Source organism: Aaosphaeria arxii (genome assembly GCF_010015735.1).
Source record: "Aaosphaeria arxii CBS 175.79 unplaced genomic scaffold BU24scaffold_3, whole genome shotgun sequence".
In the NCBI taxonomy this organism is placed as follows: Eukaryota; Fungi; Ascomycota; class Dothideomycetes; order Pleosporales; genus Aaosphaeria; species Aaosphaeria arxii.
Genome location: NW_022983476.1, coordinates 1,210,503 through 1,237,717, shown reverse-complemented (window position 1 = coordinate 1,237,717; position 27,215 = coordinate 1,210,503). Strand labels below are relative to the sequence as shown.

Sequence of the window (27,215 nt, the reverse complement as noted above, 5' to 3'; positions counted from 1 at the left end):
ATTGGTTGGACATATATTTTCACCTAGTAAATGGGTATAGGTATAGAAGCGTAAGGTCAGGTACTCGAGCTAATGTAATATGATGATTTCATGAGTAGACAGACTGTGTCTTTTCGTTTTCTTCATTCATCAGTGGCCAGGAAATTTACCTGGCTTCATCAACACGTCTCCTCTCTTAATCCAATGCATGTGCACTTGCTTGATGCTAGCATTCGGCATCTCGTTCTCCACAACCCCTCTCGCGAACTCCAATTTCTCTTCCAACGTCGTCTCCTTCTCCTCACCATCTGCCTTCCTCCTCTTCCGTCCGACTATGGCAGCATTCCTTGTCGACGGGATCCTCAAATGCTCCTTCTCGGGCACAAATCCCACATCAGCCGTCAGGCTCGCCACGTAGCTGCAGAACGAAGCATACGCCGAGACCTGCTGCTGCTTCCCGGCGCCAGCCTTCACTTTGTTCTCGCTGCCACCGCCAGGCTGGAAGTTCAGGCCGTGCTCGATGTTGCTGGTGGACTTGTGGGGGGCTCGGAACCGCGTGCCTGCGAAGTTGTGACTGCAGCAGGGTATTGCTATGAATGGGGAGGAGGAGAGGTATGCTAAGATAGGGGTCCAAACTGTGAGTTCGTCGGCGTGGTTGGCGATGAGGAAGGTGTTTGTGGGGAAGATGCCGTTGTGTGCTGGTGTCGACGAGGCGGTCGTTACTTCCTCTTCCTTTTCTTCCTCCTCCGCTGCTACTGTTGGGTCTGATTCATTTTTGTCTTGCTCGTCTCCACTACTACTGGTCACGGCCGTTGAATTCATGACTTCAGGCACAAGAAGCATCTCCTTCAGTTTATCTTCATAGCCTGCCCCGAACATATCCCAAGTCTTTCGTTTGCGAGCATCGAAGCCCCAGCCGCGCCAACCTTCTTCGTTCAGGATCCAGACCAACACTCCGTTGCCACAACCTATATCCACGAACCCTGGGAAGTTCTTCTTCGCAGTTCTTCTCCGTGCATCCTGAAGTCGCGTTTGAACATCATCACCGTCGCCACTGATTCCCTTGCCGTCGAGGTTAGTGTCTGAGTCGTCCTTATCTCCACCATACATATCCACCCAAAGTTCAATCAAAAACGCCGCGATACCCAGATCCTCGAAGACATGTTTCTGCGCCAGCGTCTGCTCGACCCAATTGTCGATCAGTCCCTTCGCATACTTCCCCTTGAGGAAAGTATACGTATCCTGGAAGGGTTTCTGCCCAATGATGAGGTCGTGGTGTACGCGCTTCTGGTAGCCTGCTTCTTGGCCTCGCGAGTGCTTGTGAATGACCTCCAGCATCTTGAGGGCGGTGCGTGTGAGGCGATTGTCCAGCGGGTAGGATGAGAAGAGGTCGTAGTGGATTGATAAGTTTCCTAGACCATTTGCTTGGTAGGTGTACAAGATGGCAAGGGCTCGGATTTTGGGGTGGTAGAATGGAATGGATTCAGGGGATGTGACATGCGGTAGGTAGATGACCAGGTAACGTTCTGCGTCTATGGTGGTAGAGCCGTCGTTGGGACCAGCGGATGCGTCTTCCCGTACGGTTACTTTTGAGGTAGAGGTGAAGAGATGGCATGTTTGTATCAATGGTTCGTCGAGCTTGGGATTGCGAGGGATAAGTTTCCGGACAACTGTCCATTCCAAATTGTAGTCTGGGATGCCGCCTGGAATGATAATAGGTTGGTGTTCCTTCTTCATGTGCTTCACGATACTCGCTAATTCGTGCGGATGCTGTGCAAGAGGATTATAGGAGGCGTCTGCAAAGCTCTGGTACGAGATCTCTGCCCGTGAGAGGTGCGACGCCGTACGGTTGGGATTCTCTAGCAGACTGCGACTGACCTCTAGAAAGTATTGCGGAGGGAAGTTGGCAGCCGCAGATTGTACAATAGTCCATATCTCTGGAGGTAGACCGGAGTCTATCGTAGGCGTATGTTGGAGATCCAATGGCTTGAACCCGATGCTTTTGACAGCAGGGGCATCCGTTTTGGATGAAGGCGAAAGGTCATCTGACATAGTTGGATGGCCTTGAGCAAGTGTGGAGACCTTTTCACCCTCCTTTTTGAGCCTCAATATGGGTAGGTTGAATCGATCCTCGAAAATTCCTAAGTCTCTTCACTAGTCCAATTTCTTCTCAGCACATCAGAATCGCGAAAATGTGCCTAAGGTGGGGTAAGACACGGAGAATGATCAGGTGGCAACCCGAGCTCACAAAGATTTGAATATCGAAATTCCCGCTCAGCAATTGCCTCGATATGTCTCTGTCTTTTGCAGAGATCTTGACTGATCCTCCAGATTGCTTCAGGTACACTGGTAGTCGGGTCGGGTTGCTTGTCAGGATTAGGTAGGTCCAAGTGGGTGGCTTGTCGTCTTAGCCAACCGGATCGAAGGCGGATCCCGAAAGGCCTCTAAACAGATGCAGTTATAGAGCTTATGTTCCCATTAATAGTGAATGTTTTGATGGGCCAAGGATCAAGCAAGAATCATTCGACGGGCGTATGTTGTTCAATCTTTTTTCGACTCTCGAAGTGGTAAGGAAAGCCACGCTAGTCGGCCTCCTCCATCGAGGAAGACGCAAGGAACAAATACAAATAGCAACGTCGAGAAATAATCGAATGTTTACTAGTAACAGTAACTAGATTGAGAGTCGTTCAATAATTGGAATCACGAAAGTGACTACGTATCACATGCAAAAGTTCATGACCATTGAGTCTGAAAGTGTACGTCTTGGAATATCCAGGTCTCTGGATATGCCGAGTTTTTATTGGCATTCGTTTGGGTTTCTCTATTGGAGCTGCTTCCCACAGTCCAAGCCTCTCTATGTGCTTTCATCCCTGCTTCCATCCCTACTAGGGCTCTATGAACATCTTGAAATGAATCCTTCAAAGCGCTGCACCTTGTCAATCCCGCGTCTCACGACACGAAAGGCCGAATCTACTGACCTCCTTTGGGCTTGTTCTGTCCATAATAGTGTGCCATCTCCAAACCAGCTCTCTTGAAGCCACACTTGACATAGAAGCCCTCGTTGGCCTCCGAGCAGTCGAGAATCGTCTTGTAGCATCCAACCTTCTCCGCCACAAAATCCAGCGCTTGGATGATGCGCAGACCAAGCTTCTTGCCTTGCTGATCCTTCGCCACCGCAATGTCCTCAATGTGTCCGACCATGCCTAGGTTGTGGATGAACTTGCGCTCGACGATGAGCGCGCCGGTGCCGACGATGTGGGAGTTTGAGTCGAGGATGCAGAGGAGGAAGTACTCGTCATTTCGTTTCGAAATCCATTCGTATCGGTCGTTCCATTGCTGATGGCTCAAATGTTAGCACTGCGTGATAGTCTCATCAAAGGTGGGACTCGATGAGAAGAATTTAGGGGGCTTTCTCGGTACGGACCTCTTCTGTGACGTCGCCCACGGTTGTAAGAACGCGCAAGACATCCAAAAATCCCTTATGATAATCGCCTCGCTGTACCGGTCTGCATTGGTATCCTTCGGGTAAAGCTGCGACAACCTCAGGGGAGATTAGATCTGAGCTGAAAAGAGGCGTTGTAGGGTCGGTGACGGGGCTCGTGAGGCTCATCGCGGCGGCAGGGCTATGATTTAAGAGACGGGCAAGAAGGTATGGCAGAATTGAAGAAGTTCTTAGTTCGGAAACGTCCAAGACAAATGCGATTGTAGAAGTCGGTGTAGATGGCGGCGGGGGAAAGTAAAGCAACAGGAGGAGGAGGGGAGGGTTGTTTATCGATAATGTCCGAGCGGATGTGTTGCTGGAAATGGACCACGGTTGAAAGGAGGAAGAATACTGGCAAAGCTTCCTAATAGATTAAATCGCTAATTGTTCGAGACAAGAACGATGGGTGGATGTTGAGACTGCTATATAGTTGCCCTAGTTACCTATTCTTTTGCTTACATTAACTACCTTATTGAGATCTACTTGGTGCTCAGGAACCTGCGGCTCAGCACAGACTAGTGACAGGAGCTGCTATATTTAGAGATCCATAGACGTCATGTTTCCGAGTTTCATTTTCGACCATATTACTTTTGTTCCAATTGACATTCTAGAATTCCATGAATTCACCACTTGCCATGAACGGATTGTTTCACCATGGCAAGCTAGGCCTTTGAAGGAACCAGGAAGAATTTCCAGATCGTGGTAGCCACTAACAATCCATCGTGCTCGAGGGAAGCCCTAAGGTTTCCATCCTCATACATATCATCACTGAATATGCCATCCCCATGCCTCTTCTTCAGAATCTTGTCCATGATATAGTCGTCAAACTCGGGATGTGCCTGCACTGAAAACGCACGGTTCGGAAGATACAGACCTTGAACGTCACATCGCGGGCTGGTCCCAAGATTCTGAAAACCCTCAGGCACGTCGAAGACAACATCACGATGCATCTGATGAAGAGTCTGAAAATCCATTAGATGTGGCGGCAGGAATGAGGGACATGATACCACATACAAGGCTTGATTTGTCGAACAACGCAAAGCCAGCATCCGTTACATCGATATTGTCAGCCGAAACTTCCCAGCCTTTATCGCTTCTTCCAACTTTTGCGCCCATTGCTCGTGCGAGAATCTGGTGACCAAAGCATATTCCAACAATGGGTTTCTTAGCGTCGAACGCCTTCTTCGTAAAGTCGACTAATTTGAGAATCCAGGGGTGACTTTCAAAGGAGTCATGTTCTGTCTGCTATAAGCATTGTACACAGGGAAGCCGAATGAAGGGCGGCCTGCAAAGTACATACTGCTTCCGGTCATCAAGATACCGTCAATCTCACTAAGCTCGGGGTATTCTTGCTTGTCAACGACGTCCCATTTGGAAACATCTAGGGTCGGCTTGGACTTCAAGCCTTCCAAATTTGATAGGCCGTTGTTTAGAAGCCGAGAAAAGATGTCGCCATAGGTTCCGTATTTTTCCTTGACAGGATCTATAGGTGTATCGCACTCAAGAACTGCAACACGGAAGACGTTCGACATGGTTATATTCGTAGCGGGAATGACTATAACCTTATCGTACTTGGGATGTGCGGCTTTCCTGCGATACTCAGCTTCGTTCATATGAATCGAGTAGGTGGTGCTTCGATTTTCTCCCATAGCACGTCAGAATAAAGTGGCATTTCGCTATGCAGTGATGCCAGTTTATATCTTTCGTTGTCCATGATATGAATCATAGAGGGAGGCAAATGCAACTACATGAACGACTCCTGCAAACCAAGGGATCGGTCGGCAGGGATATTGCAGTTTACTCACAGGAGCTTTTATTATTTATATTTCAGCCACCAATAATGTAAAGGCTGCGGGAAATAGATTGGTCTTGCGAGTGGATGTTGGAAGGATGGATGGATGGAGTATGGTCCCTCCTCCCATTGATAAACGGAGAAGCCCGCCGGCTTCCATGTCCGCCGGAAAACCGACGAAGACGTAATTCCCTATCCAGCACGACACTACCACCTCCAGCCCCACCACAGCACAGCGCAGTATCTCCAGATACGGTATACATGACTTACACTTGTTCCTATTTACAAATGATATGACAAGACTGAGCGGGGAGTGAAGTCCGCACGGGTATACTGTGTGCGCTAGTTCTGTCCCTGCACCGATGCACCGCTGGGTGGCTATCGGCAAAGGCGCGTGGGCTGGTCGCGTATCATTTCTCTCCCCAACCCTTGCCAATGGTTCTCCTCATGCTTAGCATGATAGTGCCATGCCCTCCCAGAGATCACAATGTGTTCTTCCTTCCTTCCTGACCCTTCAGATTGCCCACTATGGCTTTTGTCTCCCCTCGAGTCTGCGCTTCACTGCGCATTGCAAGGACCCAACTCCGCACACCATGTACAGCCAAAGCAGCTCCCCGCCTAGGATTGCGGAGCTTCTCCGCAACGACGTCATGGCAGTTACGCACAACAGAGATGAATGAGGAGCAACTTGGGAGCTTAAAGGTTGACCAGAGCAGGCTGATGGGGGACATCCATCATTCATGCCAGTGGGGTATCGGCCAGCGATGGGGAGAGTACGTCCCACATCTGAATTAAGCTTCTATAGCTTCAAGCGAACCACGTAAACTAACTCCAAGAATAGTAAACCCACTGAGACGGGCATGTCTCGACTTGCGCTCTCCGATTCCGACAAAACCGTACGAGACTGGTTCGTCCAGACCACCGAGTCACTGGGTTGCACGACCACCATTGATTCCATGGGCAACATCTTTGCAGTCCGACCTGGCCTTCGGAACGATAAGCCTCCGACGTTCGCGGGTTCCCATCTAGACACACAACCTACTGGAGGAAGATACGATGGCATTCTGGGTGTTACGGCCGGCATAGAAATGCTGAAAGTGCTGCAGGACAATTGGGTGGAGACAGAATACCCCGTGGGTGTGGTGAATTGGACCAAGTACGTAAAGTAACTCTTCGAGATAGCCCACCCTGACGTAAACTTCTACGAGGGCTTAAACGCACGCAGTGGTTGCTAACTAAATGTCAACAGTGAAGAAGGAGCTCGATTCCCCATGTCGATGTCGTCCTCTGGCGTCTGGGCAGGTTCAATCCCATTAGAATCCGCACACAACCTGCGCGAAGTTGGTGGAGGGACAGCAACTATGGCCTCCGAATTGGCTAGGATAGGTTACCTTGGCCAGACACCTGCCTCGCACGAATCAATTCCCATGGGCGCTCACTTCGAGCTTCACATCGAGCAAGGTCCTTTGCTAGAAATGGCAAACAAGAAGGTCGGGGTCGTCAAGGGCGTCCAGGCATACAAATGGTACACCGTCACCGTGAAAGGCCGAGACTGCCACACCGGAACCACTGACCTCAAGAGCCGCGCAGACGCTCTACTCACCGCCTCCAAGATGATCCTGCATTCGCACCGTCTTGCAACTACCAACAACGCCCTCGCCAGCACCGGGATTCTGACCCTCAAGCCAGGAAGCACCAACACGGTCCCTGGGGAAGTCTCTTTCAGCCTCGACATCCGCGCGCCTTCTGACGAGACCGTCGCCCGCATGGAACAGCTGATCAACACCGACTTCCCCGCCATTGCCGCTGGCGAAGACGTGCTGAACTCCAACGAGGGCATGACCAAAGGTCTTCCTTGCACCGTGGAGATAACCCGCGACTTCTCCTCGCCCGCAACCTTGTTCCACGAGGACTGCATATCGTCCGTCACGCAGGCCGCAATGTCCGTTCTGGGCCCGGACTCGAAGAACCAGATCATGGAGATGACGAGCGGCGCTGGACACGACAGTGTCTACGCGTCGAAGAGGTGTCCAACGAGCATGATCTTCGTGCCCTGCAGAGAGGGCGTCAGCCACAATCCGGCCGAGTTCTGCAAGGAGGAGGATTGTGCGATTGGTGCGCAGGTCCTGCTGCAGAGCGTGCTGAGGTACGATCGTTTGAGGGCTGAGGCTTGATGGCAATGGTGATGATGCTGGGAAGGAGGTGGGCTTCGTGAATGCTAGAGACGTTGTTGAGTTCTCACTTCACTCTCCCCAGTTGGTACTAAAGGTCCTGATATACCCCTTGGCTTTTGATTAACGCAACGATGATCGAAGAGGTATGATCGGAGTAAATATAGCGAGTAATTGATCTTCATTGCCAACTTACGGCCTCATTGGTACTTGTCAATCGCCAAACGAACAGCATATGATCCACAAGAAGGGACTAAAATTCGGTGTGTTGCGGAGTCTCAACGCCATAGAAGCATCAATCGATCACAGCAAAGAGCAGAAGAAGAACTTGTCATGAACATGATAATCAAGACTGCTACTTACGCTCATATCTAACGCCGTTCACGATCCCCGGCTACTGCAAATCGAGCACGACTCTACCCTTCAACGTCCCGTCATGCATCTCCTTGAACACGTCCGTCAATTTGTCCATCTTCTCCGTCCTGTAATGCGTCTTTACGATGCCCCTCGCCGCGAAATCGAGCGTCTCGATCGCCTCCTTCCGGTCTCCAACCGCACTGCCCACGACGCTCAAACTCTTGCCCACAAGCGTAGACGGATACGCCGACTTGATGGGGACGGGCTCGTTCTCCGGGATACCCACGCACACGACGCGGCCGCCAAACCTCAACATGTCGATGGAGCTCCCGTACGCGGCGTTATTCGCCGTGAGCACAAGCACCGCGTGCACACCCAACCCACCCGTCAGCTCCTTCACGGCATTCACGATGTCGTCGGTCCCGTCAATGGGCAAGAAGTGCTCCGCCCCGCTCTCGAGCACAATGTCTTTCTTGCTCGAGTGGTCGATGCCAATGACCCTGTGGCCCAGCCCACGGGCGGAGAATTGCACGGCCAGATGGCCCAGGCCGCCGCCAGCGCCCAATAGGGCGACCCAGTTCCCAGCCACGGCGTTGGACTTCTTCAGCGCGGAGTACACGGTCACGCCGGCGCAGAGCATCGGTGCTGCCGCGGCAGAGTCGAGTCCCTCTGGGATTGGAGTCACGTAGTTTGCGGGGCCCAGGGCGTATTGTTGGAACGTGCCTGGTGTGTAGTATCCTGAGATTTTCTGGCACATTGTCAGTCCATCATACTCCATCCTTTCTTTTCGTTCGTGGTAAGGCATCATCTCATGGCCTTGCGAAATCAAGAAGATTAAGGTAGTAGACGAGAGGAAACTGGGAAGAAGAAACTCACGCCATTGAAGCAGCTCGCGTCGATGCCGGCTCGACAGGCCTCACAAGCATTGCAGACGCCCGCCATCCACTTGATGCCAACCCTATCGCCGAGCTTGACGCCCGATCCCTCAGTCCCGGCACCCAACTTCACGATCTTGCCCACGCCCTCGTGGCCGCCAACCTGGCCCGGCTGCGTGGGCGCGGGCAGCATGGACCACGAGTTCATCATGACACCCATGTCGGAGTGGCAAACGCCCGAGTGTGTGCTGTGCATATGTCAATGACGAGAGTTCTTGGGAAAAGCTCGAAGACGGTAGATTCGAGAAGATGATGAAGGAGGATATAGTTGCGATGTAGATACAACGATATCCTCAATGAACACATTATAACAAAATATACTTTTTGAACAGAATACCAGACCAAAGCATATGCACAAGAAAACTTACAGGTTAATCAACACCTCTCCAGGCCCCGGCTCAGGGAGGTCCAGCTCCTCGATCTTGGTCGAGATGCTGCCGGGCTTGTCGTAGACAGCGGCCTTGTACTTCTTGGGGAGCTCTGCGGAAGTCATGGTTTTCTATTCTCTTATTATCCTTCCTTTTTGATTTATCACCGTCTCTTGTCAATTCCGAGTACTTTCTTATGTGCGGTATGTAGGGATGTCAGGTGCGGCGATGTTGGTGAGTGACGACGTCCCACGGTTATCGATCGGTATATATGCACACCTTACGCAAGGTTGGATATCGATTCCCAATTGGAGAGGGGTAATGGAAGGCAAAAGCAAATCTGACTCAGGGCAGAAAAGGCAATTGATTTCACGTACAACAAGATAAAGGAAGGAAGGCAGGAAGGAAGGGAGGGAGGGGAAGGATAAGACGCGGTTATATGTCACCGATACATATGCCTAACACCAACATACAGGCGATTGCTTTAGGGAGGTACGAGTAGGTTACTCTCGTAGGAACATAAGCTAGGTACCTACACTATTCCCCTCTCCTACCCACAAGACAGCAGTTAATTCGATGAGGGTCCCTCCTCTCCCCCGCATTCCCTTCCCCCTCCACCCCAAAACCGCTGTACAATGCCCGTCCGATGGCGCGGTGCCAGGTGCGTCCCCACACGACCGACACCCCAGGAAGGCAGCTAAACACCCAATCGAGGCAGCGAATCGTCCCTAAGCTGCTTGCCTTGTACGAAGCACCAGTAACACTGCGAGCCCAAGATCGTGCTCACCCCCGGGAGTGGCGGCGGCGCATGCATGCTTGCTTTAGAGCACATGGGAATGGGGGAAGCAATGCCTCGGATCTGGGACGTTTGAATCTATCTACTCGTATGTGTCGTACTGTACGTGCATGTATGTATGTACATCTGTTACGATAGTCAAATCGATCGTGGGTGCGTACGACCGGACGACCGGCGCGGGGTGGAAAACAGCATTACGTCAGTCGAGAACTGTGACATCGACTTACGGTCGCTCTGCCATAACTACCATGAATGTTTTGTCAGGTAAAGATGATTGCCGAGGGGTAAGGTAGGGGCCATTGGTGGGGCAGACATCACGGCAAGACCATGGCAACAATAGTAATGGCAACGAGGGTTGGTTCGGCGCTTTTCTTTGACGTCGATTGTACATACTATGTACGGATAGCGGGAGGTTGACGGTCCGAAATCTTAATGATATGAGGGGCTGACTCGACGAGGTCGATGATACGTCCCACGCGGTTGGAAGTCTCAAAGAACACCTTTGTGATTCTAGGCCCTCTGTTGCTTGCAGGTGGATGTAATCAATCTGCTCGGCAATCCTGTAGAGATATTCTAGGATGATCGACGGTGTTGAGCTCACCACACAAAGTCACGCGGCGCAAGAACTAGAGCATCTGATAATGTAACTCTTGGAAGTTATAGTTATGTTCGTAATGCCTATAAGTACACCCCAGCCACAATTATCCATGAGCGCCATTACCAAGCGAATAAAAGGTCCGCACGGCGGCTTCCCAGATCAGAATCTTCTTCTTCCTAGGGAGAAAGGTATCGTACAATTAAAAAAAATCCAAATATCAAGAGAAAAGGAGGAACCAAGTTCCAAAAAGGGGAGGTGAGATGATGTTGAGAAAGAAGCCCACGATGAAAAAGATGCTTCAGTCCGCCACCAAATGAAAACCAAGGGCCCTTTTTTCCGTTATGTCACCCTGTATTGATCCCAATTCCATGCTAGATGCTGATGTCATGACACGTTGAAACCATTATGTGCCGAAACACCTGTATGTGATAATGAAGAATAAGAATGAGAGAAAGAATCGTCTAAGCTGCCTGTTCGGCGCAGAAGGGGCTGACCAAAAGCTCATCAGCACTTGGACGCTTCTCATGGTCGATGAGGAACGTCTGTGCCAGGAAAGCTTGAGCATCAGCTCCCGCGGTCTCGGGCATAGTCGGGCAGGCATCACCACTGCCTCCAATCTTGAAGATGGCTTGAAGCTGGGTGCAGTTGGGATGCGGGTGGCTACCCGTGAACATCTCCACGATGAGACAGCCGAGCGACCAGATGTCTGCCTTGCGCGTGTACGCAGTTTGACGGACGACTTCGGGAGCCATCCAGAAAACGGAGCCTTGGAGGGAGACACGCTGTGCTCCCTTCTTGCCGCCGCTCGGTCCGTTCAGTAGGGTCGATGCCTCCACACGCTTGGAGATACCGAAATCGGAGATCTTGACGGAGCCCTTATTGTCGACGAGGATGTTGGCACCCTTGATATCACGATGAATGATGTCGCGAGAGTGCAAGTATGATAGTCCCTGGAGAATCTGTCGTACAAAGTTTTGGATAAGAGACTCGCCAAGAGGGCCGTAGTTAACGAGCATAGTGGCAACGGAACCACCAGGAACATACTCGAGGAAAATGTTGAGATGGCTGTCGTCGGAGTTGGAGCCAAGATACTGCACAATGTTCTTGTGCTTGAGGTCACGGAGGAGGCCAATCTCATGCTTCAAGGCTTCGACCATGTTCGTCTTTCTCTGATCCATGAGGGAGGTGGCTGAAGGCATTTCAACCTGCTTGACAGCCATGAGCTCACCTGTCACGGCATGCAGTGCCAGGTACACGCTTCCGAAAGAGCCCTGGCCGATAAGGGCTCCCTTCATGTACTTGACATTCTCCCAGGAATCCTGTTCCAGATAATCGGCCAGCTCGTCGTCATACTCCTCTCCATCGTCGGCGATAGCTTGGGAAAGACGTTTGTTCAGAGAGTCACCATTCTCGGTGTTGCCGGCACTGCTACCTGTAAGGCTGCTACCGCCATCGTCGAAGTATGACTGCAAAGTGGTCTGTCCATCAGGGTCTGTGACGGCCAGTGTATCCGATCCACTGTCACCTCCGAACGAGACATAGGATTTCCGGTTCGGTTCGAGGGGAGATTCTTCTTCGAGCGGCTCCAGGACGGAGGATGCCATTGAATCACGATAGCCTGATTGAGAAGGCAGACCAAGTCTCATGACAGACAAGGGGCGAAGCGGTCGAGCCTGACCTTGCAGCCAGTTGTCGGCGATGGAGGGTAGAGGAGGGGCATCCCGCAGGCTTGATGCTACGCTGAAGTTCGAAGCCATCGACAGACGAGAAGCTGCTCGGCTCAGGCGACGTGAGCGACGAACAGACATGCGGATGGTTTTATCGATTTCATCCTTCTCGACATCTGGGAAGTACGATGTGAGGTCTGAGGTGATCAACTCGCTTGGTGGGCGTGCACCGTAGAACTGCTTGAGCTTGCGTGCGCGCGCAGCATGTACTTGAATGGGTGATCGGGCGGGACCCTCCAGGTCTTGTGCTGTGGAGTGAATATGTCTTTCGCGTTCTCTTGCGGAGGTGGGGGATAGGGGGTAGCTAACGGCAGCCAATGATTCTCCGGTAATCTGCTGAATCTTCAACTGACTTCGGTTACTGGACGGCAGGATGATATTCTGGTTCTGCTGGATACCCTGTTGTTGGTAGATACCGGCAGCTGCCTTCAACTGTTCTTCCTCCGGCTCGCCGGTGTGGATCTTTCGCAGGATGAGTCGACCTCGCTCATGTCTATTGTAGTCCTTGCACAGGCGGAAAAGCTCAATGTCGGTCAGTCGGCGACAAAGTGCAGGGTTAGGTTCTGAGCCCTCCAGTACGTAAAAGCAATAGTTCTTCACATGGGCCTCATTCAACTGGCCCTTCTTCAAAGTCTTCAGGATGATATCGTCGGCAGACTTGCATCCCTCGATTTGTACGACAGACGAACGGCCGCCGTCGAAGATGACTCGAATCAAGGCCTTGTCGTTGGGGAGGATGGCACTGTTGGTAGCACTGTCCAGACTCATACCCCTGCTATGATTGAAGACAGCGGTTTGAGGGGTCTCCGTCGGTGTCGTCCTCGATGTGGCTCCGTAACGGCCGGGGATGTTAGCAGAGCTGCTAGAGGCGCTGAGAGGATGCCCAGTATATGCGCCATGTTCGCCCTTTCCATCCTTGGGGCTATTCAACGCTCCGTATCGCTGGGGTCGAAGTCCTCTGTTCTCTTGATCCACAAGGGGTGAGCTAGGTCGTGAAGGAGACTTGCCACCATACGAAGACGAGAATTTGAGATCCGATCCTGTGAACATGGTTGACATACGCTTCTCTGACCTAGAGCTTGGCAGCGACCGACCGGAGGGCAACGGGCGAGGAGATCCTGATGAGGGTGGTGTATATGCGGTGTTATCCAATGTAGCCAAGGATTGCTGTGACACTTATTAGCAACCAGTCGGTCAACTCGTGTTTCGTCGCTTACCCTATTGGAAGAGCGCTTGGACGCTTTCTTGTATTCCTTGTTCCTGAGCTGCTTTGCCTGGGAGCCGATGCGGACACGATCGCCGACTTTCTTTATGCCCATATCCTTCAGGTGGCTCTGATCCATCTCCATGAGGTTCTCGCCATTGATGTGGTTCTCTGTGGGGGCGGCTTAGCATCATCTACGGGGTAAGCCAAACGAGTACTACAAACTTACGCTTAAACAAATCCACATATTGGGCACAGTTGATACGCTTCAGCCAGTCGCCCACTTTGTTTTCATCCCAGTTCTTCACAGAGTCGGGGGCGTCATAGAGCTCTTCGGAGAATGTGGAGTCGGTCGGGGACACGAAGAAGGCATGCTCATTTCGAGCGGTCGTGGTATGATTCCGGTAGCCGGGAGCGCCAGATGTGTATTGGGTGGCAGACTGCGATGATCCTCCACCCAGAGAAGGCGTGGGGTATGGGGACTTTGAAGCAAGCATTGCCATTCCTTGATGAGGAGTATTATTATGTAGTGATTTTCTAGTTGAGTCGCTCGGTTCTGGAAGGGTACGAGCGGTCGGATTTGCTCCCCTTCACTTAAGCGCTTCGTTTGTCAGGTGTGACGGAGGAGATCAAAGACACATGTTGGAGTGGACCAAGTCGAGCATGGAACCGAGATAAGGTCAGGAGACGAGCACGCTTCTGGAAGAGAGTCGTCGATACCGTGCGGGGAGGCTGCGTGGAGGTGACGCGAGAGAGTGAAGTTGTGATTTTGGCGGACGTGGGGCGTGCTATTAGGGATGTAAGATGGAGGTAGAGGGTCGGAGGAGACTACGGCGAGTTCGCAGGTTGAATCCCGAGAGGTGGTGAGAGGAGAGAGGGAGGGCGGCGATGGGCGGAGAAGTGGAAAGTATTTGATGCGGCGTGGAGTCGGGAGTGTGTTGGTTCGCTATGTATGGTCACTGGTGGAGGGTAGGTAGGTAGGTAGGTAGGTGATTAGGTGTTGGGTAAGGCGGTCTGTAATCTTTATGACGAAGGGGTCTCTCTCTCTCTCTCTCTCTCTCTCTCTCTCTCTTTCTCTCTCTGGCTGGAAAGGAGGGAAGTGTTTTGAGGGGAGGCCCGGAGGACACGGCGGCGGCGGCAAAAGTGGACTGTGAGTTATTGAAGGAAACGCGCGGTCTCACAGTCGAAACAAAATATCACGAGCGAAGCAGGCGAGAGGTAGGAAAAGGTCGCGGTTCAGGAGATTCGGATGGGTCCATTGGGGGGATTGAAGGTGAATGGGACACAGACCATTGATGGGACCGATTAAGGGCCAATCAGGAGGCGCATCGCGACCATCTCACACACGCTAAGGTTTCATCGCCGACTGACGCTGCTGAGCTGGGACACCCACTGGACCATTTCCACTGGGGAAAGAAAAAAACTGCTCGCCGATGATTGCATTGTTGTCAGTATTATTGTTGTATCATCGTTATTGCTCTACTAATTACAATAGGTAAGTAGGCATGCAGATAGATACCTAGGTAGGTACTCCGTATCAGCACTTGTGTTATCATTCATCTGCTACTCTACTATACCCCTGGACTGGAGACTGGAGACTGGAGACTGGAGACCCTCTTCTACACAGTAATAACTACCTAGGTAGTTTAGTCCAAACAATACTCTCTCTCGGTCTCTATAATACAGATGGATATCTATATCTCTTGACTCCGCCCTTGTACACTTTTGGAACTTGCTCAGACCCAACCTGGGTCTGTCAGAACCCACCACGGCATAGCATCATGCCCCGTGCAATATGCCTCGCGTCGTCGCCGTAAACCTACTGTAGGTAGACGAGAGGCACCGTCCTCTCTCTTGTCTTCAATATCTCGCCGAACCCAGCGGACGCAGCGCACACTGTGTGCCGTGTACGAGGCCCACGGGGTGATCGGAGCGGTCAAGCAGAGAAACGAACGCACTGGACAGTCAGTAGTGGGGAGCTACCTACCTACGAAGGCATTAATCAATCTTCACGTACTCCGTACCCCATGGGCCATGTACCTGACTTGTGCCACACTGTATAAGGGGAGGGCCACGACTCTGCAGCAACAGCGAGCACAAGCATGATTATTGGGGCTCCTTGTCTTACCTACGTCCGCTCCACGCGGGCCCGTTGCTATCTATATACTCAGGTACCTAGGTAGGTACGGTATCTACAACGTATTCTTACCTTTTCCCTCAATCACAATGTAGATGCCGTGTAGAGTATAGGATCTGTGCTTATCCCCACCTACCGATGGACGCCTGTGCGCGATTGCGGGCTTATGCCTGCGAGCGCCGGTCCGTCATGCCCATCAACATTGTAAGTCGTGTCGACATTTCGACAATCATCTGCCGGGGTACCTGGATGAGGATGGGAGATATTCATTATTAGGAGTAGGAGTTTGTTTTGGAGTTCCCAAACATGTCAACAAATGTCCCGTCAATAATGCGTTCCCGCCCGGCCTGACCGTTCATGAATCTGCACATCTACACAGCATCTCGTGCCTACCTATGCCGGCTGGTCGCGTTGCCTGTCGCGCTGCTGCATGTCGCGCTGCGCCAGCTCTCACGGATTCTGTCTCGCCGCATCGACTGGCCACCGAAGCTTGAGGCTCAGCTGGCCGCCCAGGTAGCCGCCACAGCAACCCAGCTTTACGAGTTGCTATGTATACTGCATACAGTTAGATGCTCGTGTGTACATACCTTCTGAACAGCCACTGGGAGGCGCTTAGCAAGACGTCAAAATCGGTAGAATGCTTCTGTTACTGTAGCCGGGGGCAGCGCATCTGGAAAGAAAGCGCACGGGATGGCTTTGACTGGGCTACCATGGTCCTCAGGCAAATGCTGCGCAGTATTTCGGGGTGAATGCAATACAACCATCGTCAGAGGCTTGCGAAACAAGGCAGAGATATTGGGCTGGACGGTAGGAGAGGCTCTCTCGGGGAATTGGCTGTGGTCATCCTTGGGGGCTATGAGCGATGCATCCGCCCTCCTTTGGGCAAGTCCAAGTCCGTTGTTTGCTGAGGCGGGTTGAAACAAAGGAAGCAGGGCAGGTTCATTGGAGGAATAAGGAGTAGGAGCAGGAGGATGGTCCCGTCCCTCAGCATCCTTTCTTTGCAGGGCACAAGACAAGCAACGGGGAAGATGCTTTGTTGTTCTTTCATCCTCTGACCAGCGCGCGACAACGTATCTAAGTACGCCAAAGGAAGGCAGGAATTGCAAAGGCCATGGATGTTTTTGTTTTTGTTGTTTGCTGTCTACTTCTTCGTTTTTCACCCTGTCCGTTGATGTTGACTACCTACCTAGGTACCTAACATGTGGGTATTGAACTTGCAGGCAGGGCAAATCCCGAGTGTATGGATATCACATGGTGTATGTTGTGTACTGTACGAGATACGTAGTTATGTGTAGGGGTAGCGACGTGCTGTAAATTAGGAGTAGTTCGCAGGTCTTGATGTTGGTTGGTTGGATGGTTTGGTTGGATGAAGAACGGAGAGAAGGGTTGTAGAACAGGTTACTCTTAGTGGTGGGGAGAGTGTAACTCCGTGATGGATGGATACTGTGCAGTGTGCTCATACTGTGTAGGGATACTGTACTGTGTAGGGATGGTCGATGGTCAAGTATGACGGGACAACGGGTTATGACGCAACGGCGGCGCGCACCTGCAGCCACCCACGCTATGCCCATGCCCTCTCATGCCCTCCCTCCAGTTCTACCAGTTCTACTGCCCTATGGTCCCTCTACCAGTCCCTCTAACTACGACTACTACCCAGATACTCATACCATTTACCACTCACATCACTCACATCACTCACATCACTCCTACTACTGTCCTGCACATGCTCATGCATGCATGCCACTTTCCCATGTCCATGTTTCCCTGACGATATCTTGCCTACCTACTACTTGCTATTGCCACTGCTATCCTTATCCTCCTCTTTCTTTCCTGCCTGCTTCCTGTTCCTACAATCCTGCTCCCATCACGACCTTACACAGCATACCAATCCAACCCAATCCAACCCAATCCAAACTATCATCCATCGCGCCCGGAGCTGAAAGAGAAATCTGTCTTGCTACTCTTTTGTTCCATCACTCCTCCTCCTTCTAGACCAGCCTACTGTCCATACTACTGCTCAGCTGTGTGCGCCAGAGCCAAACCTTCCCACTCGGAACCCATTGTTTGCGACCATTAGAACCACATCACCTGTCCGCCGTTCCACCTGTTCACCAGAACCTATATCCTGCACCTCCCCGTCTCCGACGGAACGAGAAAATCTGCTGGTCTCTTCTCCTACCTACCTTTTCAACCTCAATATATCCCAAGACCCAAAGAGTGCCTGCATGCTGCAGCACGAACTCCCCACTGTGCTGCGCTGCACTCCCCGCATAGCCTGATCTTGCAACCTTGGTAGCGTCGTCATTGCTGGGCTATACTACCTAGTCCTAAGACTCAAGACCATACACACAACAGAACCAGAACAACGAACCATAGAATATAACCCATAAACCATGGCCGCATACGACGGCTACCGCAGCCAACCCGACTATCACGCTCCTCCTTATGGCTCCTCGTACGACTCAAATTATGACTCGCGCTCTTACCACTCTGCCGCCCAGTTCCAAAATCCACTGCATCACGATCATCCACCCAGGCCAAGGTCTCGCGCATCTTCCAATGCCCCATCCGACGGTCAGGCGCAACCGTTGAAGAATGCCCTCAACAATGCTTTCGATAAATCCGATAGCGCCCAAAGGGTCGATCCCGATCTCATCGCTCAGATCACGGCCGAAGTGAAAAAATCTGTTCTCGATGAGATCAAGCTCAGCGGCGTGGGCGGTGTTACAGGCCAACCCCAGTCTACGACAACATTGCCACATCACTATGTTCCTCAATCACCCACCTCCACGTCCTCATCTTTCCCTCCCCGAAACGTGTACACTCCTCCATCACCAAAACCTCATGACTTTTCTAGCCATGGCACCACCTCCCCAGACCCTCTAGCGCGCGATCCAATGTTTGACGGCGCTGGTGATACGCCAACTCCACGAGGTGCTACCACTGCTCCTGTCGACATTCCATCAGAGAGAACTTCCAGGTCGCGACCACCTCCCGTCCAGAGGATGTCTACAGATGCCGACTTCACGCCCATAGAGAAGATGTGGGGCAGGTTGTTCGATCCCAGCGGCCAGCCGACACCGCGGCTCGGACAGTTCTTGCGCGGTCTTGCATTGCATCTGGTAAGTAAACACAGTGCTTTATTTTCCAAGTCATACAAACTGATAGGACATGCCTAGATTAATGATTACGAACCGAAACGGAGCCTTGTCATTCCACCTTCAAAAATGTTGAAGTTCTACAGTGATGTCAAGCTTCCTGACGAAATATATCCTTGGCCCAGTAAGGCAGCTTCTACCAATTCCTTGCGTATGTACGCTAATCTTCATCTACCTAGCAATGTTCGGAAAGCTGTCGCCTACGACACTTTGCAAAATCTATCGCGAAATGCGATGCGAGCATCATCTTATCCAAGAGAACCTTGCGGACACCCCACATGTCCCCGCACTGACTCCCGAAGGTTTCGAAGAATGGATGACTGTCATGATCCAAGCTTATCCAGATACCGAATATGCGCGGTTGTCCATGGCAGTCCTAGACATGCCGATTAGCAATGCAGACGACGCCAAGGAACGTTTCCCTAAAGAGCTTCCTCGACGGTTGTTCCCAACGCAAGAACACCTCCATGCTCAGCAGCGGTGCGCAGCAATCCTATCTGCTGAGAATGTTGGACCTCTTCGCCGGGCACCGACCTTTCCTCCACCTCCCCCAGTGAGCAACGACGCTGGACCTGCGCCGAGTCTGGAACGTGAGCGCAGTCCGTATGCGACTCAGTCACAACCACATACGCGGAACTCTAGCACGGTACAATCCGAGGAAGATGGCAGAGAGCCTCTGGCGGTACCGATAGAGCGAGAGCGAAAACCGTATTCGGCCGCCCCTGGGGGTGGAAAGGTTTATGGTGAGGATCCTAGCCGAAACCCAAATTCGGAAGCATCTTCACAAGACTTCCGTAGACGCACGCAATCTACGGCAAGCCAAAGCCAATGGGTGCCGCCTTCTAACTCCACCTATCTCCCTCAGCACCATGCCCGTACAAACTCTACAACCACTGGCCGTCGTCAACGAAGCCCGAGCTTTTCCAATCATGGCACTCGATCAGATCCAAGCGTCCGCGAGATACCAGGAAGCTATTATACCAGCAACATTCATGATTCCGAAGAGGAGGGTCGCAAGCGACGAACTGACTGGGCTCGACGACAGGCTGAGGAAGAGGCCTCTGCTGGCTCTGCCGGAGGACACACGCGCAGAAGTAACACAAACATGAGCGATAGCTCCTATGAATCTCAGCCCCGGTCTGTGTACGACGATGATTACTATAGGGACAGAAGCGCCAGCAATGCCAGTGGCTTTGACAGCAGGTACGACTCGCGGCGCTATTAAACGATTGTTACGAGAACGGCCACCTTCGTTGAGTAAGACGACGTTTATGAGATACCCATTGAGATATTAATTGTACTTTATGATACTTGCTTCTGTTGGGTACGACTTATCTCCTTTTTAACGGCAGAACTATTAGGCTTCGGTGCGTGTGTGGACATGGTTCATATAAGACTTGGATTACCTTTTGTATCATCTTTCCTTGATTCATGGCAAATTTCATATCCCTCATACCCTGTTTGCTATCCTGTACAATAATGTTCTGGACTCATGGAGCTGCCTCCCGGTCATTGTCGTATCCATTTATTCCCCACCGTGCATACATAAGTCACAAATGTCTTCAACTTCAAGTAACGATAATTCTTCCATTATGATCTAGGCGTGTTATCCAGATATAGTAGATTCCGTCATGGCTCGCGTCATTGAAACCGGATGGTTCAGATCACGTGATCTACGCAACTCGCTATAAACCACTTTACGCGCGACGCGTCTCGACAAGTCTATCCCACCTCAACTTTTGAAATCCGCACCACAATGGCTCTCCTCGTGGACAAGCACCGACCGCGCAACCTCGAAGCTCTAAGCTACCACTCAGATCTATCAGATCGCCTGAGGGCATTAGTATGCTACCCCAGAATCCTCGATGTTGCTCAATCCTAAGCTTCTCTTGCAGGCTCAAAGCGGCGATTTCCCACATCTCCTCGTATACGGTCCCTCAGGCGCCGGCAAGAAAACCCGAATCGTTGCGACTCTGAAGGAACTCTACGGTCCCGGTGTCGAAAAGATCAAGATCGACGCCCGAGTCTTCCAGACCACCTCGAATCGCAAACTCGAATTCAACATCGTTGCTTCCGTGTACCACCTCGAAATCACACCCTCAGATGTAGGAAACTATGACAGGGTTGTCGTTCAGGATCTCCTCAAGGAGGTTGCGCAGACTCAGCAGGTCGACTTGACCGCGAAACAGCGGTTCAAGGTGGTTGTCATCAATGAGGCAGACCATTTGACGCGCGATGCGCAGGCAGCATTGAGGCGAACGATGGAGAAGTACAGCCCGAATTTGCGATTGATACTACTGGCGAACTCGACGAGTAATATAATTGCACCGATCAGAAGTCGAACGTTGCTTGTTCGGGTGGCGGCGCCGACGGAAGAGGAGATTTGCGGCGTTTTGAGGTCGGTCGGCAAGAAGGAGGGTTGGAAGGAGGTGGCACCTTTGAACGCCAGAATCGCGAAGGAGAGTGGTAGGAATCTAAGGAAGGCTCTGCTGATGTATGAGGCTGTTCATGCACAGAAGTATGTGTGCCTTGCTCTTCAAAGATGCCCGGTTCTCCATTGCTAATATCCTACCTACAGTGAGGTCGTGACCGAGAAATCGCACATTCCCCCGCCCGATTGGGAGGCTTTGATAGCTCAAATCGCAGACGATATCATTGCCGAACGCAGTCCACAGCGCCTCCTACAAGTTCGGGCAAAGCTTTACGACCTTCTTTCACATTGCATCGATTCTACTACCATTATCAAAACCCTAACCTGGAAGCTGGTGGAAAAGACAGACGATCAGCTCAAGCCTGATGTCATCAAATGGGCCGCATTCTACGAGCACAGGTGCAAACAAGGGAGCAAGGTCATCTTCCACCTCGAAGCCTTTGTCGCAAAGTATATGCGTATCTTCGAAAGTCATTTGATGGGCATTGACTTCGACTAAGCCGACCGCTTCAAGATCGATTTTGAGACTTGTGTTATGAGCAAATGGGCGTTATAGGAGGATGCATATTTGAGCACTGTAAAAAGCATATATGACTACGAGTTTATTGGGCTTTAGGGCGCATCTGCGCGCCCGGCCGAAGTATTGATTTCGATCCCAAAACATATATGTTGTGTCAAAATATTAGATCCGGCTGACCTAGTACCGATTGCGCGCTCTCATTCACAATATTCTTGCGGATAAGGTTCGACTAAAGACAGCTTATTCGGCGTGTGAAGGTTAATCAACCTCAAATATGCTACTAAATTATGAACTCTAAATTATCGTCGGGGGCTTGCCTTAGATAGCCATTCCTGAATCGTTTGCGTTGCGAGATGCGGTAAATCCTTGAACCTCTCACTATTGTATGTCTCATCTATGTTGCGTGCAAGGTTCTGCGCTTTCCTCATTGTGAGTCTCTTTGCATCCGCCCACGACTCCCTCTGGACAAAAGCATCGGCTTCACTCGCTAGATCACGCCTCTTCTTCCTGACAGCGGGGTCGTCCTTCTTCTCCGCAGCACATAGTTTGCAGTCACACTCGAAGCCCCAAGTGGTCATCAGGGCGGCTTGCCTGGTGTCGAAGTCGACGGCTTCATTGTAGCTGCCGAAGATCTCCTCTCCAGCAGCGATTGGGCTCGATGCCCGAACGATTATCAAGTCACCAGCATACTCCTTCTTAGTATTAGGAAGACAAGAATGATTTGCCATTGCAGCATATGGCCAGAATCCAACACTTGTGTTTCCGGTGTTCTCTTCGCCGTATTGGGCGCCTGCTGCAAAGGCATTGCGAGCTATGATGTCGTGTATCCGGAAGACATCAACGATGGGGCCGTCCTCGTTCTGGAAAATGCCTTTGCCATCACCCTCATAATCGCCAAACGACTCCATTGCTTTCTTGATTAAAGAAGGGTTGCTGATCAGCCTTTGTACAAGTGCTTTTTCGAGGCCTGCGGGCGCAACTCTGATTCTGTCGTCGCGAACATCGTATGTCATCACCGTCAGTGCCTCGCTTTCGAAACCTAGAACTGCGGGGACGGCTTTCTCGATTGCCACGATTTCTCCAGCGGCTATCTTCTTGGTTGCAAATAACCCTCTCCCTCGCCCTGGACTGTCTTTGATCTCTGTATTTCCATTGTACGTTGCAGCGTCCACACGCGGTCTTTCTCGAGAGAGTCCGGCGCGGATCTTCCTCAGGTCATGCGTTCCCTTCTCTTGCTCTTCTAACCGCTGGCCAATTTTCTTCAGGAAAACGTTCGCGGACCTGTCGGTAGGTGCTACCCTCAGCTGATCTTGGAAGTAAGTGCTTGCTTCATCCCACTCTCCCAGTGCATATGCTGCGCTTCCTGCCCGATAGTACGCTTTGCTATCCAAGTCCTTGAATCGCTCATCGTCCTTACCAATGAGAGCTGCCTTTGCGTCGGATTTGGCCTCATCTAGTTGCTGTAGGATGAGATTGACATGTGCGCGATTGCGAGAGATGTCCCTCGCAAGGTCCACGCATGCATCTGCATCGGGGAATTTCTTAGAAATAGCCAGACCTTCAGTGTATTTCGCATGAGCTTCCGGGAAATCCTGCTCTTTCAACGCCGCATTTCCCTTGTCTTTGCATTTCTTCGCCGCTTTCTCTGCAGCTGCTGCATCTTTTGATGCCGGATCGTTGCTCTTAGGAAGATCATCCCGGTACAAGACCAAGTCCGAAGGGTGGTCGATTCGCAAGGTAGGCTCTCCTTGATCATTGATTGTGAAATACGGCTCTTTGATCTCGTAATACGCGTTCAACTCTAACACATCCTCGCCGTGCCTAGTCTTATGTAGGCACATCTCCAACCGCTCGATCTCATCCCCACCATCCTCGACATCCTGCACCATCGTCCACGACCTCGCCGTCAGCGTGACGACGGGACTCGCCCGCTTGACCTTCAACCTCCGACCCCTGTGATGCGTGTCCAGCACCAGATCCTTAATCTTCATTAACTCGAGTTCCCTCAGCGGTATCACGCACGGCGGATAAGGCTGCCCGACCGCCAACGCGGGAACGGCCGCGCCTCGAGCCCCCTCCGCCATGTCTGGGTCCGGCATCCCGCCCATATCAGCCATCAGGGACGCACCCGTGGCCTCGCTGATTGAAGACTTCTTGTCCCGGGGCGAACGCGCCTGGCCACGGATCGACTCGCATTGCTTGATGCGGTTCTGGACGGTGCTGCGGATGCGGGATACCTCTTGCTCCGATAGGAATATGGTGCTTCCGTCATTCTTCGTTGATGCCATTTTTTTTCCTTTTCTATCTCTTTCTAGCTCTTTTATTTCCTTTTTTCCTTCTCTTTTTCTTAATTCGAATGGTTTGGGGGAGATAAATGTTCGATATGGAATGTGTGTCCTATGGCACGTGACAATATTTGCACTGTAGATCTTGTGCAAGTAGTACAATTGTCTACAATGAAGGATGCTCAATTCGACATCAGTTCCAAAAGGTCCAAGAGGTCGATGGATGAAGGAGGATCTGAATCACTCGAACGCTACGAAAAGGTAGTACTTCGTAGATGCTTTTCGGTTTTGTGGATCGGGAAAGGGAACTAATTTTTTTCCTTTGGGCGACTTTTCCCCTCCCCCTCCAATAATCGATCGATTAGATAATTACATCATCCAGTATCCAAGTAGCTAGTTAACCACTTGAGCTCCTTAAAGCTAGGTATAGATAATTGTAAACAAACATATATCAATCAATCAGATTTCCAAACACCCGCACATATTCTGAGCTTCGATTGTGCGTCTTGAAAATACACCCTCCTGGCCCGCACCATCTTTCCAATGCTCTGTTTTGGTCTACATCCCCGCTAGTTCTCGTCTCAACATCCCACCTTCTCGCCAAGACAGAGCATCCTACCCCCCGAACCATGCTAACTGTTAAGGACCACGGACCTAAGCCAAAAAATTAGAGCGCAAAGGAACAAAAGTTGAAAAACAAGAAGAGTCGTACTCGTACATAAGGAATGGTATTTTTGTTACTCTCTGATTCATTTTCAAAGCTGGCTTGTCTTGACCCTCCCCGGGATGCTACTTAAGAGATATCTAAAATGCGGATCTGGAGAGAGGTACAGCTTTGAACGAGAAAACGGTGCCTACTCTCAAATCTCATCATCCTTTCTTTTCCTTTTTGACCTGCTGCTAAAAGAAAAGGATTCCCCCTCCCCCCCCCTTTTTCTTTTCCTGTTGTATCCATTGCGGTTCCCAGGGCCATTTCACCGGAAGCCGAGATCCAGTTCCAGATTCAGGTGTTATCACACTGACACGGCAATCAACAGCTGTCCCGCTGCCATCTTCCCTTTCTAGCATACGCATAGCCGACGTTCAACTGATCCGCCATATCTGCTTCTGCTGCTGTCCGCATGACCCCAACCAGAGTAAGTACATAGAACGCGTCAGCCACGTCCCAAAACAACGAATCGCTAGGGTAGGATAAGAGACTATCTTGGTATGGAATCAAGTTGACGGGCATTTCTGGATCATTCCGCTGCTGCTAGCTATCTGTTTTTCAACAGGGTATCTGGCGTCCATAGTCGTAGCATCAAAAGCACAAACCATGGTACTAAAACACACCAACATACGTACACCTCAACGCGAATACCTGGGCTGAGGGTCCAGTTGGTACAGCCTATACATTGCAGCAGCTCAACATCTAAGGACCGTGGTACTGGTGCATACAAAGCCAAGCCATCTGACAACCAAAAGGGTCACTAAAGCCTCAAAGCCCACGACTTGCACTCTTATGCGCGAGAAAGATGGATAAGTTGATTCGTCAAAAGCTTCAATTCGTGTGAACAACTACCTGGGATATATACAACGCCCCTCTCATTCTGCGATAGTGTTCTCCCGACCCCCAAAAAACCTCCCCAACACATCGCTGGAAGTAGCCCATCGAGCTGCAAAAGCCTACGGTTCGTACATAGCGCGGCTTTCCCTCACTTGGGACCGTAGGTGAACCCGTGGTAGCTGAGGATAGGAAGGACAAAAACGACAGAACGGAACCGAGAAACCTAACAAGTTTTTTAAGGGTCAGCCTTGCGAAAACCGCCAGTCGCTGAGTAAGGTGCGGAGAAAAACTTGAAAAACCCGACATCTCCTCGCCCTGTCCGTCCTCAATGTTCTTATCCCTCCGTTGTGCACTTGTCTTACTCATCGTAAGGATGACACGTTTCGTCTTATGGGAAGAACATCTTAGGAGAGGGGTCATAGGAGGTGCCCTTACCTGCTGAAGCACCCAGATCAGGCACTACAGTCTCACCGCCCCGAGCATTCACCAATTGCACAGCTGGTGAATATGGTGGGTGATGCGCCTAGGTGACTGCTCGAGGTGTCCTCGACGGTGGGACCCGCCGAGTCTACTCTTCGTTTGGGGGGGCTGCTGATGATATCAAAACAAAAGCTTGAGTTGCTGTCTTCGCTGCGAAGAGAGTGACAACTTGACAAGCTACACATGTCTGAAGCCACAACGAACTGAGGGGATTAAGAATTCGGCCAGCAAGGAATGAGATGCGAACGAAGACGCTCAGGTAATGTATATATCCCAGACCCCCACTGTTTGAATATTATCAAGTCATTTGAACTATCTAGGCCTACATCCTGTATCTGAAACTATGCGTGCTCAATCATGAGCACAGAAATAGGAATTTCAATATTGCATAAACACGGGCGTTGGAATTAGTTCAAACTTTGGGTACATGAACTCCATCCAAACCAGAGGCAAAGGTCACCAAACAAGAGAATGAATCAACTTCTCAACGGTAGAGGCCGTCTCATTATCGGAGCAAAATGTCTGCTCATGAACGGCCTTTGGATCTTCGACCGTTGAAGTGTCAATCTTTGACCCAAATGTAATCAACACTAAGACTAGATACCTTATCTCCCCTAGACAACCGGGAAGATAATTATTCTGTCCAAGAATCTTTTTGGCTCGCTAATCAAATGTTCTTTCAAAGAAGCCCTACTATTCCTTGCTCGTAGAGCTGCAATTACATGAAGGTTGTGAAGTATTGAAGATACTGTGACGTTGAATCGATAATGCAATGACCCAAGATATTGAAATTTACCACCAAGCCTTCTCCAACATTCGTACGATCTAAGAATATAACGTTTGTACTTTAATTGTTGTATGTGCTGCAATCCTCAAGATTCTACTGACGATCTATGTGGAAACTAGGGCAGATTGATTGTTATGTGATATGCCCAATCGGGTAATGCATCGTTGATAGAGACTACGTCATGGAATGCTAACCAACGAGCTACACCCTCCTCATATGAACACATAATAACCTACTTCAACTCACTCTACCAGACATTTCCCACGATTAATCCAATTGGCTGTCAGTTCACTACAAATCAATTTCGAGCTTCTCCATCAATACTCGATCCGATAGTTGCAAGCTACAGAAGCGCAGCAGTAATAGATCACCATGTCTCAAAACCTCATGGATACCGAGATCGGTGGAGAACAGACGCAGTATGTACCAGATCTACCCAGTATACCTCAATCGTTCTACCTAT

The 27,215-nt window shown here is 50.9% G+C and overlaps 9 protein-coding genes across 9 annotated transcripts; 3 read left to right on the top strand and 6 right to left on the bottom strand.

The window, feature by feature from the left end:
- Positions 1–4: 4 nt before the first annotated feature.
- On the bottom strand, positions 5–2,501 carry BU24DRAFT_420314 (DUF1613-domain-containing protein). The gene has a single exon (XM_033527441.1). It carries the CDS (start codon positions 2,029–2,031, stop codon positions 130–132), a length of 1,902 nt encoding a protein of 633 aa, XP_033385614.1. The 5' UTR covers positions 2,032–2,501; the 3' UTR covers positions 5–129.
- A 448-nt stretch (positions 2,502–2,949) lies between these two features.
- Positions 2,950–3,589, bottom strand: BU24DRAFT_343994 (acyl-CoA N-acyltransferase; the record flags this gene model as incomplete). The annotated part of the gene is made up of 2 exons (XM_033523390.1): positions 2,950–3,315; positions 3,404–3,589. 2 exons carry the CDS (start codon positions 3,587–3,589, stop codon positions 2,950–2,952), a joined length of 552 nt encoding a protein of 183 aa, XP_033385613.1.
- Positions 3,590–4,122: 533 nt separating this feature from the next.
- On the bottom strand, positions 4,123–4,992 carry BU24DRAFT_344476 (class I glutamine amidotransferase-like protein; the record flags this gene model as incomplete). The annotated part of the gene is made up of 3 exons (XM_033523402.1): positions 4,123–4,422; positions 4,475–4,698; positions 4,761–4,992. 3 exons carry the CDS (start codon positions 4,990–4,992, stop codon positions 4,123–4,125), a joined length of 756 nt encoding a protein of 251 aa, XP_033385612.1.
- Positions 4,993–5,445: 453 nt separating this feature from the next.
- On the top strand, positions 5,446–7,622 carry BU24DRAFT_147123 (amidase). Its single transcript, XM_033521214.1, has 3 exons — positions 5,446–6,025; positions 6,094–6,408; positions 6,502–7,622. Exons 1-3 carry the CDS (start codon positions 5,781–5,783, stop codon positions 7,424–7,426), a joined length of 1,485 nt encoding a protein of 494 aa, XP_033385611.1. The 5' UTR covers positions 5,446–5,780; the 3' UTR covers positions 7,427–7,622.
- Positions 7,623–7,817: 195 nt separating this feature from the next.
- On the bottom strand, positions 7,818–9,208 carry BU24DRAFT_388348 (alcohol dehydrogenase-like protein; the record flags this gene model as incomplete). The annotated part of the gene is made up of 3 exons (XM_033525009.1): positions 7,818–8,528; positions 8,657–8,903; positions 9,084–9,208. The coding sequence occupies 3 exons, from the start codon at positions 9,206–9,208 to the stop codon at positions 7,818–7,820; spliced, it is 1,083 nt and encodes a 360-aa protein (XP_033385610.1).
- A 1,730-nt stretch (positions 9,209–10,938) lies between these two features.
- On the bottom strand, positions 10,939–13,911 carry BU24DRAFT_432041 (Pkinase-domain-containing protein; the record flags this gene model as incomplete). The annotated part of the gene is made up of 3 exons (XM_033529903.1): positions 10,939–13,371; positions 13,422–13,579; positions 13,638–13,911. 3 exons carry the CDS (start codon positions 13,909–13,911, stop codon positions 10,939–10,941), a joined length of 2,865 nt encoding a protein of 954 aa, XP_033385609.1.
- Positions 13,912–17,738: 3,827 nt separating this feature from the next.
- On the top strand, positions 17,739–20,031 carry BU24DRAFT_147131 (uncharacterized protein). The gene is made up of 3 exons (XM_033521215.1): positions 17,739–18,667; positions 18,725–18,827; positions 18,883–20,031. The coding sequence occupies exons 1-3, from the start codon at positions 17,939–17,941 to the stop codon at positions 19,926–19,928; spliced, it is 1,878 nt and encodes a 625-aa protein (XP_033385608.1). The 5' UTR covers positions 17,739–17,938; the 3' UTR covers positions 19,929–20,031.
- Positions 20,032–20,433: 402 nt separating this feature from the next.
- On the top strand, positions 20,434–21,955 carry BU24DRAFT_420307 (P-loop containing nucleoside triphosphate hydrolase protein). Its single transcript, XM_033527440.1, has 3 exons — positions 20,434–20,546; positions 20,599–21,221; positions 21,282–21,955. The coding sequence occupies exons 1-3, from the start codon at positions 20,460–20,462 to the stop codon at positions 21,631–21,633; spliced, it is 1,062 nt and encodes a 353-aa protein (XP_033385607.1). The 5' UTR covers positions 20,434–20,459; the 3' UTR covers positions 21,634–21,955.
- On the bottom strand, positions 21,946–24,229 carry BU24DRAFT_420306 (SET domain-containing protein). The gene has a single exon (XM_033527439.1). It carries the CDS (start codon positions 23,940–23,942, stop codon positions 21,954–21,956), a length of 1,989 nt encoding a protein of 662 aa, XP_033385606.1. The 5' UTR covers positions 23,943–24,229; the 3' UTR covers positions 21,946–21,953.
- Positions 24,230–27,215: the final 2,986 nt, after the last annotated feature.